This window comes from Pteronotus mesoamericanus, unplaced genomic scaffold (assembly GCF_021234165.1).
Source record: "Pteronotus mesoamericanus isolate MK-2021 breed Mesoamerican mustached bat unplaced genomic scaffold, CSHL_Meso_final scaffold_174, whole genome shotgun sequence".
Classification (NCBI taxonomy): Eukaryota; Metazoa; Chordata; class Mammalia; order Chiroptera; family Mormoopidae; genus Pteronotus; species Pteronotus mesoamericanus.
The window spans coordinates 36199965-36218840 of record NW_026555309.1 but is presented as its reverse complement, the minus strand read 5'-3'; the positions used below and the strand labels follow the sequence as shown (position 1 = coordinate 36218840).

General features: G+C 44.7%; 1 protein-coding gene across 1 annotated transcript in view; it reads right to left on the bottom strand.

The window, feature by feature from the left end:
• The window catches only part of FER1L6 (fer-1 like family member 6), a 94277-nt gene that overhangs the window by 52775 nt on the left and 22626 nt on the right, over positions 1–18876 (bottom strand). The window contains exons 11-17 of the mRNA XM_054590092.1: positions 16809–16917; positions 15868–16048; positions 11264–11384; positions 10581–10681; positions 7424–7514; positions 4068–4187; positions 2494–2646 (exon numbers count right to left, since the gene is read on the bottom strand). Of these exons, the coding sequence (XP_054446067.1) occupies positions 2494–2646; positions 4068–4187; positions 7424–7514; positions 10581–10681; positions 11264–11384; positions 15868–16048; positions 16809–16917 (876 nt within the window). The remainder of the gene's footprint in view (positions 1–2493; positions 2647–4067; positions 4188–7423; positions 7515–10580; positions 10682–11263; positions 11385–15867; positions 16049–16808; positions 16918–18876) is intronic.

The following is an 18876-nucleotide window of genomic DNA, read 5'->3' as shown; positions in this document are numbered from 1 at the left end:
AATAATAATAGCTAAGATGCATTGAGCATTTGTTTAATAAAACAAAAATTTTTGAGAGCCTAAGGTTATTTTGTTAGTAACAAAAGCAATCCCTCTGCCATGTGTAGACAGCATAGGAATTTTGTCTGTCGGTTCACAGTGTTATCCCTAATGCCTAAAAGGGGGCTTGGCATCCAGGATGCACTCAGGAAATATTTGTTGAATTACCTATTTTTCTAATAATAACAATAATAGTAATAATATTTGTAACTTCACAGGCATTTCTAGCCTGGGTGCATCTCCCCTGCCTCCCCCTCTTCCCCACTCCTTTCTCATGATCCGCTGTAGCCTGACCAACTGCAGCAACTTTTTTTTTTTTTTTTTTTTTTTGAGAATAGCATGCTAAGGCAGAGGAAAAAAAACAAAAAAAAATTAAAGAATGCAAACATGCATTGAAAAAACTGTGATCCCCCATGTATAAAAACTGCATGAGACAGAAGGCTATAAAGTCCACTTCTCCCATGCACCGCCCCCCCCCCCCACCTTCCTTGCGGTGTTGGTGAACGCCAGCTGGCTTTAAAGAAAGAGAAATCGCGGCAAGTCAGAAAAGGGGGAGAAAGATGTTGAAGTTGGTCTACCAGTAGTAGTAAGAAGAAAGGTCTGTCTGCCTTATGGAGGCTTCGCTTTCTGCTGCATCCCAGGGCGAGCTGGATGGAGAACTGGAGGCCTGAGAAGAAGAGGCTGACCCAGGGTTGTGGAGCAGAAGGACAGGATAGAGATGGGGACGAGAATGAGAAGGGGTCTCTGGAGTTAGTGCGGGGCGAGCTGGCACAGAGAGGTGACTCAAGGAGAACAGGAAAGGGAGGCTGAGCATCCCCTGACTGGGCTCAAAGTGCACAGTAAGAGTTTCCTTTCAGTAATAAATGAATGGTCCTTTCCTGCCCTTTGGCCACTAGGGGCGCTGTGGGTATGAGACTGAAAGGGGAGAACTCTGCTTTTTGGGTATGATGGATTGGGCTGAGCTCAACGATTTCTGTTCCAGCATTGTTAGTAGCATCGTGAATATATTTAAATCAGAGAAAAAGAAAGATCGTGCCACCGGGAGTCACCCAACCCTGGTTGCCGTTACAGGTTTACCATTACTTAGCCATGCGTCTTCAGATGAGGGACCTTCATTTCCCCTAGGTTAATATGCCCCAACCTGGGCCTCTAAGAACGGTCACTTCCCAAAATTCATAAATCACTATCCCAGATGAATAAGGTCAGCAAGGCTGGGCTGTCAAAGTTAAAGATGTTTCCTGGCTGCAGGAGTCCTCAGAACCTTCCTGGGCAAGGGGACACTCCAGGAGGGAGACTCAACTGCAACCTCCCAAAGGAGCTTGAATGAGGAATGTTTACAGAGCCACTAGAGGGACAGCTGTTCCCTGGGATCAATTTCAAGAAACCTCTAGAGCCTGGAGGTTCTAGATGTGCATCCTTTGTCTTATTGCACTTCCTGACTCCCAGCTAAGACACGGGAGTGAGTGGCAGGTGAGTGAAGCCTTTGTCTCCCTGGTGTGGCTCTCCCTTTTTTTAGATTTACCAATTCAGCGAGGAGAAGAGCACCCAGGGAGGTGGAGGGAAAGGAGTTGACGGCAGGGGTGATGGTCAAAACAGGACTAAAGGTCGTTTTGCTGAGTCATCTCATCAAGATGTGTCATCATGTCGGTATAAGTGAATTCAACGCAACTTACAAAGCTATCATCCAAAACCACCCCGATGGCAAAAGGAAAATGCAGATACAGAAGTCAGTTACATCCAGCCTCTGGCTTTATTTGCAGCTGTTCTTTGTTCTAATTTTAAATAATGCCACGATACGTCAAAATATTTAGGAGAGAGCAACATGCCACTGATTTTCTAGTATTTTTAGCACAAGGCCTTCCAAAATGACTTGCTATTTTTAAGACAAATAAATGTTTCTTGTGACCCCAGAATTTCTTGGATGGAGCAAGCTGAAGAAGAATCCTGATATTTGTGGTGAATAAGTTGGGTAAACATTTCCTTTTTCAGTTACAATCATTACAGGGGCAGAATCATTATAATCATTTTACACACATGACAGAGAATAACATACAGAGCCTCAAACACTTCACTGGCTACGAAGGGGACGGGATCCAGAGACATCCTCTAGATGTGGGATGCCCGTGTGTTTGAATGCCAGTGTTTATTGGGTGATTACTCCGGGTGATGTGCACTCTATGTTCTCTATATGCATGTACCCATTTAATTCTCAACACCCCCTCCATTTGATTGAAGAACAGGAGACACAGGAATGCTAGGTATAATATCTTACCCAGGATCAAGCAGCTAATAAATGTTAACCCTGGAATTCTGTTATGGATTAAATGGTATCCTTCGGACCTTTGAAAGTCTTGGGGAAGAGTCAGAGATATGAACACAGACTAAGGATGCTGAGCAAACCAGGAAAAAAACCAGAGGTTTCCCATCTCTGAGTTAAAAATAGTGCAGACTTACTTTGAGGAAATGAGTTTTGATGGTTCCACAGTATTTACCCATCTGCTCCCTGACGGGGGAGTAGAGCAGGTCTTTGGAGGCGATGCGGGCATATGCTACCCTCTTGTTGTTGCTGAGCATCCAGAGGAAGACATCGGGGATGGTGTGCTGTGGCTGTAGGGATGGAGGGGGATAGATTTGATTGGTTGGTGTTTAACCAGCACATGCTCAGAGTTCTTTTATCCTAATACATCTCTGCAATCAAGCAAGTGAAACGTAGCTTCTTTGAAAAGAGAAAGCTTTAGGTTGTGAATTAACCGTGCATGTAAACCCTGTTTGCCAAATGGCTCACTGTGCTTTCATGATATGCAAATTGGATCAAAGATTTAGCATCTTAGTGGCCTGCTTTTCTCCATCTGCAGAACAAACATTTTCTACACCTTCCCATGGATTTTTTTTCCTCCAATCTTGTAATAGGAATTTAGCTTCAAGCATTGGGCCTCCTCAGAAACAGGTAATGTTTCCAGAACATTCAAATAAAAAAAAAAAATTCCACAAATGTCTTTCCATTTGCTCTTGGAAGGGAAAACAATTCCACATGGACTTTATACCTAAAATATGATTGCAAGCATTTTAGCTCCCTTTTAAGTGGTTATTCAGGAAAAACTTGACTAAATTGCACAGATAATGAGATTTTAGAATTGAGCTAGTCAACATAGGAATTGCAGAATTCCCTGCCAAGAGGCCTATTATGATATGAGAGTTTGAAATGTACATTTCTGAACCACGTGGCTCCCGAAACAGAAGGGAAGTGTAATGTCCTAAACTAGGCTTCAGCATTGCTGGGCTGGACACAGATGCTCTGTATTTCGAAATCCCTGACACTCTGGTGTGACTGGGGCCCTCCTCAGTACCCCTTCTCCCCAGACATGGAAGCAAACATCCCGTGGACATTTTCCTGGCCACGGGGTTGGTCAGTCACAGACCTGAAGCCCTGATGCCTGGCTTGAGCCTTCTGGGTGTTTATTAAAACCCCTGAATCTGCTAAAATGACTGCCTGTCTCACTGTTTATTATGCCTGCAGAGAACAGTTGATTTACAAGAAATACAGCTTTTGAGAACGACAGAAACAATAAACCTGTACCTCTCCCTGCAGCCTTCCCACACAAAACCCCATGTCTGACAGAAGCAAATATAAGGGCCCTTTTAGATCATTCTAGAAATCCCCAGAAAACACTGGTTACAACTAATTTAAAAAAGAAAAGCTGATTTGACCTTTACTGGTCATGAGTTTAAATCCTCTGTTGGAAACTTATCAAGGATCCCGTGCTAATTTTGACTTTTCTTGCGTCCATTAAGGAACATGTTTTTTATTTCTGCTGAATATTGAAGCTTCATGTTAAAAAGAAATCAATGAAGCTGTAGATGTCTGGCTCAATTTAAAAATCTCCTTCTTCCCCCCCAAACTAACAGCGCCCGCTCAGCCCTGCAGGGTTCAGGAGACAATGCTGCTCTCTCTCATTACACATTCACATCCCACTGAGAAGTCACCCAGTCTAATCTCCCAAATGAAATTTGCTGTTAGAGTTGATTACCTCATCCACAAGAAAGCGGATTTTTTCCACAAAATTTTGGGCTTCGTGGATCATTTCATCGAGTGACAACTTTCTCTTCTGCTGCTGAATGATCCCTTTGGCCTTCTTGGCCATCGCCTCCTGAAACAAGACAAGAATCAGTGCAGATCTTTCTAGAAATCTGGTCAACGGGTGTTGCCCTGCTGCTGGAGAATCCTGAAGGTGCTCGTGAACTGCACACTGAGCCACTCTCAGGGGCTGTTTCCGGGCCCCCCCGCCGAGCATGCTGCCGATTTAATAGAAATTTCATAAGAGGATAGAGGCCGTGATCATCACCTCATTTTCCTTTGACAGATGAGAAGCCAAGGCTGAGAAGTCAGGTTTGTCAGGGTCCCATAGCTCTGGTAGACAAGACCCAAATCGAGGTTTTGTGATACTAGCAACAACTATACTAATAGCAGCTAAAACGTATTGAGCTCTTATTCTGGGCTGGGCAATGCCCTAACTGCTGTGTTAATCCTCATAGCAACCATAGCAACCTTAGCAACCAGAGTAGGTACTCTTAATTCCTCTGCAGTTGGGGAGATAGGATAGTGCAGCTCTGAGAGGCAGAGCTGGAGTTGACCTCCAGCTGAGCCCAGAGTCCAAGTCCTTAGTTACCCTTCTCCCCACCTCTTCCTAGCGGTCTGGTGGATGCTTCCAGACCAAGGCGGCATCATTCGAGAAATTCTGCCAAGGAGCTCAGTGTGAGCAACTGAAACATCCGAAAGTGTGTACTTTGATCCGTTTGCTCAGCCCACATTTCTGTGCTTAGGGAAAAGGCCCAAACACTTAACAGGGATTTCAAAGGCCCTGTGTGAGCTGGCCCTGCCTCCTCCCACAGCGTTCCACTCCGTGTGCCCCAGGCGGCCCTGAAACGTGTCACACATGTTTCATTCAAGACCAGAGTGCTGGGGGTTTCCTCTTGCTCAAGTGTTTTTCTTAGGCTCTATGTGGCTGGTTTCCTCTCCTGCCTCAATTTAAATGTCACCATGGCATTATGGGGCCTTTAAAAATTTCCTTCATTATCATCAGCCCTAATCATTTTTATTTATCTGTTGTTTGTTTATGTCTGTCTTCCGCACTAAAATGTGAACTTCACTAGGATAGGGACCTCCTCTGTCTTGTTCTTACCACGTATCCTCAGTGTCTGGCACGGCTCCTGGCACATAGCAGGTGTTAAATAAATGTTTGCAAAATGAACAAACCAGTCAATAAATTGGTAAGAAGAAAAAAGATGGTTCAGACAGAGGGGACAATTACATAAGAGATCACCTAACAACTGAAGGTTCAAAACGGCTGGGGCGGAGATGTACGGGAAGGGAGGAATGGGAGATAAGTCTGGGATGCGAGGTTAGAGCTAGGCAGTGGATAGCCCTGTCCCTCATTTCAAAGAAATGTGGACACTGTTTTATGAATGATTAAGATCCCCAGTGATTTTTTTAAAGCAATAGCAACCTGGCCAGGTTTGCATTGTAGGAAGCCAACTCTGGCTGTGGCACGGAACATGGATTAAAGACAGATCACTGCAGCGGTCCAGGCCAGAGACACAGAGACCCTCAGTGTAGGCAGTGATTCTGGGGATGAGGAAGTGGGGTAAGTCCCAGAGTTTTTAAGGGGCAGAATAGAGCCCAGGGTCAAACGGACTGTTTAGGGTGCGAGGTTAGGATCTGAAGTGGATCCTTAGGCTTTTAATGTGGAGCAGCAAGTGCAGTGGGCGGTGCCAGTGCAGGATGGGAGCAAGGTCAGGCGGGAAGGTGACACGGCTTGAGAAGGGCCTGTGGACTTTTGAGCGTGAGGTGCTGTGAGACAAGCAGGGGGCGTGTCCCGGGGGAGGTTGGAAATACAGGTCTGGAAGTGAAGAGGTGGGGCGGGCCACTACCGAGTCACTGAAACCCTGAACTTGTCCAGGCCGAGGACTGTCGGACACTGAGAAGACAGCAGAGCTCTGCGGGTGACAGGTAGTGGTGGCACTGCTGACACAGGGAGGGGCGGCCAGAGGTGCTGAAGAAGAGCTGTGCTGGGAGGCAGGCCTCCTGCATGGTGGGGGCCGGGCCTTCGGCTATTTTTCTCAAAAGAAGGATGGCCCAGGAGTTTTGAGACTTGAGTTTGCGTCTCTAGACTACGATTAACTAGCCGTGACCTTCAAAAAATCATTGAATCTCTCTGGGCACAACTCACATCTTTAAAATACCCCTGGCCCGTCAGACGCTGAGTAATTTTTCTTTGCAAAATTATCACGGCCTCCTGTAAACTGTCCCTTGGGGCCATCATTGGAACTGAAGTGCGGAGGTGAGACAAGCCAGAGTCTGACGTGGTCTGGCACTTCTCAGTCACCGCTCATTGAGCAGGGGCTGGACACCCGTAGGCTCCCCGGCGCCATGCAAGGTCTCCGGATAGAGACGGACACCAGGGACAGCCCCCTCAAGAAGTGCTTATGACTCTTTAAAAAATACTTTTGATTTTTAAATTACAGTTGATGTACAATTTCATATTATTTTCAGGTGTACAACCCTGTGATTAGACACTTATATAACTTATGATTACCCCGATAAATCTGGGACCCACCTGGTACCATGCAAAGTTATTGCAATATTATTAACTACATTCCCTATGATGTACTTTACATCCCTGTGACTATTCTGTAACTACCAGTTTGCGCTTCTTAATTCCTTCACCTCTTTCATTCACCTCCCCGCCCCACCCTCCATCAAAATGTTCTCTGCATCTATGAGCCTGTTTCTATTCTGCTTGTTCATTTATTTTGCTTTTTGGATTTCACATATAAGTGAAATCATCTGGCATTTGTCTTTCTCTGTCTGATTTATTTCACTTAACATAATGCCCTCTAGGTCCATCCATGTTGTTGCAGATGCAAGATTTCATTCTTCTGTATGGCTGAATCATATTCCATTGTAAATATGCACCACTTCAAGAAATGCTTACAACCTTTTTTTAATGGTAGGAAACCAAGAAGAGGAAGCATGGTTATTTGCTTTGTTGTTGTTTTTGCTCTCTCAGCTTATGAGACAAGGTCAAGGGAAAGAGTCTACCGCCTTTGACAAAATACAAATATCAAGAAAAGGAACAAGGGGAAATCCATCAGAAGAGGACGGAGGACTGGTGGGCTTCCAGCTCATTCTTGTAAACATTCATTCAATGCCGGTTCCTTTCCAGCTCACCCATGTATTTCCCTCTCACTCATGCTACTCCATCACACAAATGGATAACCTTGGGAACCTTACCCTCAGGTAGCCTCTGACCTATGCCTCATCCATGAGGGTTATTTTTAAAGCACATTTCAATTCTCTTCAAAGTATAAATAGATTTTCACATACCAGCTCCTGCCAACAGAGCGTAAGTCGTTTCTTATCTAAAGTAGTTTGGTTCAACATCTTGGGCTTTTTTTCTGCTTCAGAGATAAAGGCACTAGAAGGAAATAACAATTTTGAAACCTACTTAGTGAAAATTCATTTATATAATTCCAGAGATTTGTAAATATATTTTCTGCAATACAATGGCAAAGTTGATGAAGCCACAGGACCAAGATTTTTCATTTAAGATTAAGCAATGATGCATTCCCTTTTCTAAGCGACAAAATGAGAATTTTTTCTTATCTGGCAAAAATGATGCCTAGACCCCGCATGAGGAATAGATGTTTGTTTTTCCAGTTTCTTTCAGCACATATCTTTTATGACTATTGTCTGAGTTCATAACAACAAACACAAAATAAAGCAGTTTTCCTTCATCTTACAAATTTAACACACACCAAGAGGTTTTTGAACAATAAAGCAGTTTTTCTTACCTTACAAGTTTAACACACACCAAGAGGTTCGTGAACAGTTGTTTTTAAAGCAAATACCTTAGACTCAACTCAAATTTTTAAAACTGTAAAAAGAATGGAATAGTAACATTTTGAGGAGTGGAGTTAAAAATGTATTCAAATGGTAAAGGGTATGAATGCAATTGAAGAAGAAAAATAAATGGCTTTAAAACGTGGAGAAATGAGATATTGTCCTAATTACAAATAACTTAAATGCAATACTATTTTCATCTATTACAAATGTGATGGTGGTCAAAGCTGGTGAAGGTGGGGCATGTAGTCACTCTCCTCCAGTATTTGAGCAGGTACATCATTATAATGTTTAAGAGGCGATTTGACAGCACCTGTCAACATTTAAATGTCTATATAATCTAATCCAAAAATTTCACTAGAACTCTATCCTTCAAAAATAACTGAAAATTTTTGTAAGGATATGTTTACACAGCACTGTTCACTGCGGCATGGTTTATAGAAGCAAAGAAATGGCAAGAACTTCAGTATCAGGGACCAGTCAACTCTCTGATACATATGATGGGTTGCATAGTGAGAATGACTCTTAAACCCTACTATAGAAAGATGCCAGTGATATATTGTTGAGTGAGAAGGCAACCTGATGAACAAAGCGTGCGCTGTTTTTCATGGAGAAAGATAGTATTTTTATGGATGTGTGTGTTTGCAAATGCACAGGAAAAGAATACAAGAGGGAAACTCATACTCCTCTCTGGAGAGCGGGATTGGAGAAAAACTGAGAGATGTTTACTGGTTACATTCCTGCATTTGTCCTTTTTATAAGATGAGCATGTAGTGCTTCTAGGATGAAAAAAAAATAATCCATTACAAGAGACAAAAGGGGAAGTCTAGGGTGCCACCCCTGCCAGCACCCCTGAGGGGTCCTAGCACGGAGCTCCGCCTGTGGCTAATGGAGGCTTCCCTGGAAAGTCTCTTTGGACGACTAGTCAAGTTATGCTTTCTTTTAATTCCTGAAAGGAATTGAAAGCATTATATTTTGAGGAGGGAGTCTTGTTTTCACACGTCTGCCTCTCATAGAGGCATAAGGACTTTCATTTCACTCCTCTCCCAGGATGGACCCACCTGGGGAGATTTGGGGTAGACTTCTGACTTATCTCTCTCCCTTCTTCACAGGGGGGAAGGTAAATTATTTCCTCATCAAAATCGGGGTAAATGGCCACATGTTTCTGTTCATTCTTCGTCTTTCAGACCCAGCCCGCTGCTAGCTGGGGGCAGCCCCCTCTCCTCCACATGGCAAATGGTCTGTCCCTTCTCAGGGAGAGTTCCAAAGACCAGCTGACCTCAGGTCCAAGCTGCTTTCTCAACCTAGGTTTACCACATATAAAACCAACATTTTCTTATCTTTCTAACCCTTATGAGTATGTTTTAAGTTGATTAAAAGCTTGAAAGAGGAATGATCAGTACCCCAAGGAACCCCCAATATAGAAAAGTTATTGAGCTATTAATTTGCCCAGAAATAGTTTCTAAAAACATGAGCTCATGAGACTTTTTAAAGATGCTTAAAAGGACTTGCAGGTGGCATTTAGCTCACAGCAGGGGTAGCGCTGACATATATATTGCTTCTACAGTGAAAAACAAGAAAAATTCAAATAGAAAGAAAAAAACTACATATTTCTTTCTTTGCTTTCCTTTTTTTTAAAGTAAAAATGCTTGGGTGGTTGAGATATTAGGAAAGCCAGACCTTATAAAACAGAACACCATAACAGGGGAAAGAAGGGGAAGAGTTAAGTCAAGAAACATGTATGAAGGACCCATGGACAAGGACGATGGGGCAGGGGGAAGATTGAATGTGGGAGAGGGGGTGGGCAGGGCAAGGGAGAGCAATGAGGGAAAGTGGGGAAAACAGCAGTATTTTGCTCTCCCCTATCTATCAGTGTTTGCCTTCCATCACTGAATCATGTGAGAGGTAGGTTGGAGAAACCCACTTGGTAAGGAATTGAGGCTGATTTCTAACCATCCACTACAAAGGAACTGAAGTCCTCTCTCCAACAGTCGTGAAGAACTGAATTCTGCAAATAACCGAGGAGGTGCTCCTGGGAGCCAGTCCTTCCGAGTTGAGCCTGGAGAGAACTCAGTCAAGGCCTGGACAGCCGTCTGTGAGAGGCTCAGAGCAAGAGGCCCCACTATGCCCGCGGAAGCCACGAGATCATAAACATTGTGTTAAGTCACTGAATTTGAGGGTTGCTTGTTACTCGGTATTTAGTACCTGACACATTATTTCTGCATCTTTGATTGTATTGTTCACCTCTGGGGGAAAAAAGAGTCATTAATTGTCTCTTATTAATGAGTTATTTGACAAATTCTATTAAATGCTATTTGATATAACTTATCTACCTCACGGTCAGTGTAATTGTTGAGTATCTACCAAATACAAAGAACCATGCTGGGCACTGCTGGCATTTTTTTCTTGTTTCATAAAGAGTCTCAGCAGTGAGTCTTGATCTTCTCTTTTCTTTCTCCCTTTGCTTTATGTTTTAGTTGTTAATGTTTCAGGAAGCAACTGTAATCTCTCTAGTGCCAGCTAAATTACGGAACAAAACAAAGATGGGTATAACCCATCCGAATGCACGTAAAACGGACTATTTTCTGAGATAATTAAAACCTGATTCCACGAAGCGCAGCACCCATGTGCCAGCTGGTACCTGCTTTGACTGATGAAGTCACTGAGCACTGTCTTCATTTTCTCCTCCGGTGCCTCCTCTGAAACCTTGACCAATGCTTTCACCTCCTCTATACTTTCTTCCTGAAAACAAACCACAGGTGGAGGGAGGAATGATGGGAATGAGACATTGTACTGGAGATACAGATTGTGACATCCCAGAAATAACACTTAACTATGTTTTGTTTGTTTCAGAAATGAAGATTCCCTCTGCTTTCTCGTGCCTGGACTAGGAAGCGCTACAGCATGCTGATTCTGACCCTCTCTTTTCTTAACTGGATTTGGGCCTAATTTTGCAGAAATTGTCCACGATGTTAGGGACTTTGGATTTTATTAGTTGCAGCCAGCATCTATCAGCATTGTGAGAAAGCTGTCAATACCCAGCCCTTTGGAGATCAGGAAAACAGCCTACTTTAGGTCCTACATCAATAAGAAGAAGAGCAGGGATCTGAATTCATACAGCTCGATTTAAAGTCGAGGCATTTTGCACAATGTGTTCTCATTCCCCTGGGTCCGTGTGGTAGAAGAGGTCTGTGTCCTCCAAATGCAATAACCTCAATGTATTTGTATTTAAACTTAGGCAGGACCTTCTCCTAGGCAAGTGAAAAACAGTCTTTCTGCCCCCAGCTTCCCAATGTTCAAATCTGTCACCTGTCAGTTACCTACCAGCAAGTCTGCCATTTTCTCCAGCACATTGGACCAGTAGAGCCTAAACGTCTGGTCTCCCCAGGAGCTGGTGAAGTAAACGCAGGGCTTCTTTGCCTCAAATGGTAGGTAGTTGTAATTCCTGTGAAAACACATTTGGTCTGGACATTAGTTGGCAATCGGCATTTTTCAGGCAATTCCAGCTACATGTTCATGTTCTGGATGTTCTATGCGGAGGTGACAAGGGGTGGTGACAAAACTATCAAACTATTATGGATTTCATCCTTAGCCTCTACTTGGGGACTCAATAAACAAGGAGCAGTTATGTGGCTGCAGTGGAGAGGTACTAACAGCTACTGCTGTCAGACCCAGGGCAAAGCTTAGATAAAACCACCAGAGGGCAGGATTTATCAGGCAAGCCTCTTTTAAGGGGGTAGGTTTTTAACTGAGAGAAGAAAGAAGGCGGGGAAGCTAACATTTCCCTTTAATGTCTATATGCTGGGCACTGTGTAAGGATCACTTGAGATAACAGACGTATTTCATAAGCTGAAATTGCTAGGGAAATGTAAGAAGACAATGGTAGTATTAATAAGGATTAAAGCATGTGCCTCAAACTAAACTTCAGTATTCCATGGTTTGCCTGCCACCCATTCACCCACCCACCCATTCACCCATCCATCCACCCATACATCCATCCATCCTTCCACCCATCCATCCAGTATGTATTCTTACCAGGCATTAGTGCTTATAATGTAGGCGACTCACTTGAGTAAGAAGGGACAAGAGAAATGTCAAAGTAGCTAGAAGGGGAAATGTAGAGCCAAAGAGAATCTTGAGGGTGCCATCTGGGTATGCTTCAATGTGGATGAGAAAAAGACAGTTAACAGGATGAGATTAAAGACAGAAAAGAAGGAACTAATTTGTACATTTTAGTTCCCAAGGAGGAGAGGAACGGGAATGAAGGTAGGTGGGGGAGGTTGGAGCAAAAGGGTGAAGTTCCCTTCCTCATGACAGCTACATTTTTATCTAGTTTTCCCCCAAACCCCTTGTAATTTTCCCACAAACACCCAGGTCTGTGTAAAAAAAAAAAAGAAAAAAGAAAAAAAAAAAGCAGAAGGAAGGCCAAAGCAAATTTCTAGGAACGGGTATGGTGGGGCAGACAGGAGGCCCGGTAAATATAGACAGTGTTCGGAGTCACACAGTGATGAGGGTGGGGGAGAGAGTAGGGGGAGAGAGAGAGAGAGGAGAAGGAGAAGGAGGACAAAGAGGAGGACGAGGAGGAGGAGGAGAAGCAAAAGAGGAAGAATCATTTACGTTCCAGAAAGCTAAAGAGAACTTTGGCCCGAAAGGATGCATGATTGCTCCTTTTAGCTCTTCAATCCAAATTTCTTTTGGAGATCATGCCCTGTGATCTGTTCTGCAGGAAATAAACCAGCAGGTGCCCATTCAGGAGAGAAGCCAAATAAATTCTTGGCAGAAATGGAGGTTGTTATTACAGCAAGAAAACAAAAAAATAACATGAAACAAAAGAGGTTAGAAACAAAAGTGCTCTTTTATCTCTTTTTAAAATTATTACACTGAGAATCCTGCAACGGAATAAATTCCCTCTCAGTGCTGTGCTTTGTTTCAACGTTTCTTTGGTTTGGATTATTTTGTGCTGATGATGTTCAAGGCCCTTGTCTCTTTGGTTCCCAGGACCCTCCTGGTCTTCCTGGGTCTGCGTGGACCAAGACGCCGTGGTTTCTCAGGTAAATTACAGTGCAGATGGGGGAGAGCAGATGGAAGGGCATCACGCTGCCGGTAGAAAGAGAGGACTGCCAGTTTGAACGGCTGCCCTGACACATGACCAGCCTTGTGACTCTGGGCAAGGGTAGGCCTGGAATCCTGAGAATCTAATCATTAGGTGTCTTGTGCTCCAATCTCATTCCTGAGCTCCAACCCAATACATAAATTATATGTGAATGCATGTGCTTCGCAAAACTGGGAAGCCCCAAACAAAGACACGGTGGTGTTTTAAGTGCCATGTTAAACCACCCCTTACAAGGTGGTATTTTAATAGAGGAAATAGACAAATAAATTGTGTATATGTGTATGCATGTTTGTGTAAAGACCGTATGCATGCATATATGTGTGTGCACATGCATGTAGATGTCTATTATAGACACAGGACCTTTCAATTCAGCTGCCGCTACCCCAACTTGCCACTGTGTGGACAGAACCTCAATAGAGTGACTGAGAAATACACAGAAAGCCCCCAAAATCCCAGCACGACTTAGTTTGCTCTCCTCGAGCCAGCTGGCCAGCACTAACCTGAGGCCTTGAGACCTCTCATGCCCTCCCCAGCCCTTCCCACACTATATCCCCTGACACTAGGCTAGTCCCACAAGGCGGGTCCTCACTGCCTGGCCCCAGTAGAAGGATGCAGAGAACTTCCGTGGAGCCTCAGAGGAGAGCTTCAGATCCTGTGATAGGATCCACTCATGGATGCCCTCCGTTTTAAACATGGACAGAGAAGCTGTTAAGGGACTGGGAAATTCGGGGTTCTTTTTGGGCTGTGTAAAGGAGGATAGACAGCCAAGTATGGCGGCACGGGAGCCAGAAAAGGCCCCGAAGAAGATGGGCCATGGAAAGGGGTAGGGCGGTCCCTGGGAGGGGGAGTGGTCCATGAGGGGGACGGGACTTGCGAACCACAGGGTGTCCTCAAAAGCAGGAGCACAACAGCTAAGGTTGGTTTCACTTACTCCTTCCTGCTTTGTCCCCAACACTCTCTCTCCACCCCTTAAGCCCCTTCTCATCCTTTAGGATGTCACCTTTTCTGTGACCTTTCCCGACTCTTCACCTCCTCCCCGGGCAGAGTTGGTTGCCCACTCCCCTCTGTCTGCTTCCACAGCACCCTGCGCCCAACCCGCTGGCAGCAACGCCCTGGCTCATTCGGAGACCGTTAGGAGCAACTATGTGCCAGGCGCAGAGACAAGCAGACACACAGGGAGTAACGCAGGCCCCGCCCTCAGGGTGCTCCCGGTGAACAGGGAGGCAGACAAGGGAACACGTCTTTCATTGGCGTTTGGTGGAGGTGAGTATAAAGTCTAAATCAGACTTGAGACTCAGGAAAGCGAACTTGATCTTCATCTCAAAGGTTAATGGGAGCCAGCAGTTTGGAGGAGGGGGTCTATTGCCTGGCAAAGGGAAGGGCATGTTTAAAAGGACCAGAAGCAGCAGTTGAGGGACCAGCCAGGGCCGCTGTGTGGCTGGAGGAAAGGTGGAGCTTGGGGCGTGGTGGCTGGGGATGATGGTGGGAAGGTAGATAGGGGTTGAAAAACCAAGCTGTGGCCTCTGAAACTATCCCGAAAGCCACCAGCAACCAACAGACGGTGTCAATTAGGGTCAGATAGATAGTTTGGTAAATTTCTTGAAGAACATCTAAGGCAGGTAGAAGATATTTAAAATAATCCAGATGAAGACGTGGACTGACAGGATTAAAGAAATGACAACAGATATGAGAAATCCTTAAGATCTAGAATCAACCAGACTTTATCCCTGATTGGATGTGGGTAGGAAGGAAAAAGAGAACAATTGACCACTTTGTGGCTCAAAGGGCTCAGAGGATGGCAGGGTCAGTCTAGGAGCTGGGAAGACAGGGAGCGAAGCAACGTTGTCTGTGCAGACGGTGAGCCTGGGGGTGATGTACGGGCCCCCAGTGGGAGGGGTTTGGATCCGCTGCCCAGGAAAGAGGCTGTCTGGGGAAGACATGGCCAGCCCGTGTTTTCCTAACAGAGGTCAGTAAGCCATGGGCCTGTGCCCAGAGCGAAAGTCTTGGTGAAGAGCAGAGAGCAGAGAGCACCGGTGACGTGGTTCTACTCTCCTGGCGTGTAAATGAGAAGCGCAACGTTCTCATGAGACTCCACACAGGATAATCCACACAGATGGCAACATCTTTATTCATAGCACGAGGCTCAGACGCAGAGGACTCTCATGGTGTGTGGCCTTCCCTTCTTCTCACAAATCACTTGGTTGGTGCTCGAACCTCTTTCTTAAACAGAATTCTATAATTTTACTTCTCTTCACATGTTGAAATTTTACACCGATTCAAGTTCAGTAAGGACACACGTAGGTGCCCTGGCTTTTTCTGAAATAGTCTTTTCTGGTAGCTAGCAATCTTTTTTTTTTTTTTCTTTTTCTTTTAGTTCTTCAGTTGGACTGTGGCAAAACCAAATAAGAAATGATGTATTTAATAATGCCACTAAATTGAGTTTACATAATAGCACAGAACTCAGATGAATATAATAACTGTTAATAGGATTTGGATTCAGATATTAAGTTCTGACCTTCCTACCCTGTTCTGCATCATAGTTATAGAATAAAGGAGCTTCAGATCTGATCATAGCAACCATCCTCATTGTTCTGCCTTTGCGTGAATTTTGGATGTGTCCTTTGGAGAGCTGTTGAAATGTAACGAAGGACTCAGTAAAGTGGCACTTACCATGTGGCCTCGATTTATGTTTGCTCCCATAACGGAGATAAACAATAATAATGTTTCTGGTTTTAGGGAAGAACTGAAACTAACACTCCCAGAAACTGGTCCGACTCCCACCATCGGACACCATTGGCTCTGCTGTGCTTCCTACCTGTTCCCTTCTGTCACGAGTGGCTTCTCTGGGCGAGTGGTGGAGACCATAGGGACGGCCTCGGGGGCTGCGTCCCTTTCTCCTTCATGCAGCAGCGGGAGGCTGTCTTCTTCAGCTGACTCCGCTGACCTCTTCTTACTCCCGTGATGGGACCCTCCATCAATCAAGTTCCCAAAATTACCTGCAGAGGCAGTAGCAAGGGGAGAGGGGCCAGGTGTCTGGCAACGAGCAGAATCGGGCTGCTTCACATAAGAGATCCAAGTTCACGTCCTCCCAGGGAAGGGAAACTAGGTCTCAGTAAGCAGGTGGGGAGAGCATGGTCAGACCAAAACATAGGATTGACAATGACAACGAGCCATTATCTACATCCATGCTATGTTCTCATTTGTTAAAAGAAACAAACAAACAAAAAAAAACCCACTTAAGTTACACATTAACTAGATTCCATTCTCCCTTTCTTTCTTTGAAGCAGAGCTTCCCAACTGTGAATGAAGACCTTCTCTGACCAAGTGTTCTTTCTTGGAATGGTCTTCCCAGATGTACATCAACCCAAGAAGATCGCTGGGAGTCATAACAACAGCTCTGACTGTAGGCATGTGCTTTGCCTGCACTGACTCACTGAGCCCTCACAACAGCTCTGTGAGAAGTTATCATCATTCCCACTTTATAGATGAAGAAACTGAGACCCAGGGAAATGCAGGGAGCCTAGGGTCATGGAGCCAGGATTAGTGGCCCAAATGTGTCTGAATCCAAACTACACTCTCAGTCTACTTTTTAAGGTATGAAAATACATCTGTCCCTTGTGCAGAGACACAAGAGCGGGAAGGCATTATTCATTGATTTCTGAGCGCTATCATTTGCAGGTAAGGCCCTCATTCACTTATTCAAGAAATGGTTGCAAAGCCCATTTCCAAAGGCCCACTGTGCTGGCCTGCACTTACCAATAGAAACTTCAAAGCTAATGGGTTTATCTCCAATCTTCCGGTCAATCATGGTAGCTTCAAAAAAGGCTCCAAAGAGTAAAAATTCCTCATATTTTTCTGGTACAATCTATAGAAAGGAAAAAATATGTATGAGACAGCTCTGCTGTTTGTTTGTTTGTTTGTTTGTTTGTTTGTTTGTTTTGATCACTGGGAAGGCGATGTTAACCTGGTCCAGGGTAGTTTACAGGTATTTGAGTTTCAGTGTCAGCCTGAAATGGCACATAATTTCCCGACTAGTCAGACAGGCAGGAACCGGGACCTGCAAATTACACATTTGCCATTTATTATTAAAATTTGGCCATTTATTGGGAAAGATGTAGTCTCAACCTTCGGAGCTCTGACCTTACAATAAAAGATCATTTTTTTGACATTTTTTTTTAATGTTTCAATTACAGTTGACATTCAATATTATTTTATATTAGTTTCAGGTGTATAGCATAGTGGTTAGACAATTATATGACCTACAAAGTGATCCCCCTGACCAGTCTAGGACCCCCCTGGCACGATACAGGGTTCTTACAATATTATTGACTATATTTCCCATGCTGTAATTTATATCCCGTGCCAATTTGCACTTCTTACTCCCTTCACTTTCTCACCCAACCCTCTAGCCCCCTCCCCCTCTGGCAACTATCATTCTGTTCTCTGTCTCTACGAGTCTGTTTCAATTTTGCTTGTTTATTTTGTTCTTTCAATTCCACATATAAGTGAAATCATATGGTATTCGTCTTTGTCTTTCTCTAAGGTTCAAGGGAGGAATAAGACACAGGAGCCGTCCCAAGATAATACACAACTATTTACAAATGACTCCTATTGACATGGAACAGGCTGGGACGTGGTGACACGGCATTGCATTCTGAGCGAAGAGGCTGAATGAGCTGGAAGCCTATAGTCTGTGCTTCCTGGTTTTGTGGTTGGACTTATTATGGAAAAAGCAGTAAGATTCCTCTAAGGATTAAAGCCACTGTGGCCTCAGAGGTTAACAGCCCCATTCAATCAAGAACCACAAAACCTGACCCTCAGAGAGTCAAAGGGTTTCCACACCATTCGGTGAAGGTCACCCCTTCCTTCCCACAGGAGCCTGTGTTCCCAGCATCAGCAGGAAATGTCTCTGTTGACCAGAAAACACCTGACAGGGTAGGGGCCCAGGGCAGGACCTTAGTCACAGAGCACACACCCTTCCCACCTGCTGCCACTGTATCCACGGGCTGTAAACTGGCCACTTATCTCACCTTCCTGAGGCCAGGTTTACTCTCTGGGAGGAGGGTAAAAATTACTCAGAGACCTGGAGGGAATGTGGGCTCTGTAGCAGGGAGGAGCGGCAGCAGGCTCCATAGCCAGACAAACCCTCTTCAAACCCAGTTCTGCTACCTCCCAGCTGGTGGACTTTGGGCACTGGGAGATCACCACTGTGGAAGCCGAGCAGCTCCAGTGAAGCCTTCCAAAGACTGCAGCCCCTACCAACATTTTAAAAAAAACTTTATTTACTTATTTTTAGAGAGAAAGAAAGGGAGAGAGAAAGATCGATGTGCTAGAGAAACATCAATTGGCTGCCTCTTGCATGCCCGCAACTGAGGACCTGGCCCACAACCCAGGCATGTGTCCTGACTGGGAACCAAACTGGCAACCTATTGGTTCGCAGAACAGCACTCAACCCACTGAGCCACAGCAGCCAGGACCCTACCAACATTTTGATGGAAAACTCATAGAGATCCTATGCCAGAACCACCAAGCTAAGGTACTCCCAAATTCCTCATCACAAATAAAGTTAAAGTGTGTTGTTTTAACCTGCTAAATGTTGGGGTAATTTGCAAAAACACTGACCACAAACATGAATCCAAGACGAGGAGAGGAGAGAGGAGAAAGAAGAGTTTGAATGATGCCTGAATTTCCCCCCTCCCCTGTGACCTACACAAGAGCAAACATGGCCCACCCTGGCTTTGAAGAAAGATGTATACCGTACTCCACATAAATTCCCAGACACTCTTGCTTTCTGCTAGAATTTACTTTTTCAGGTGGCCTTAGC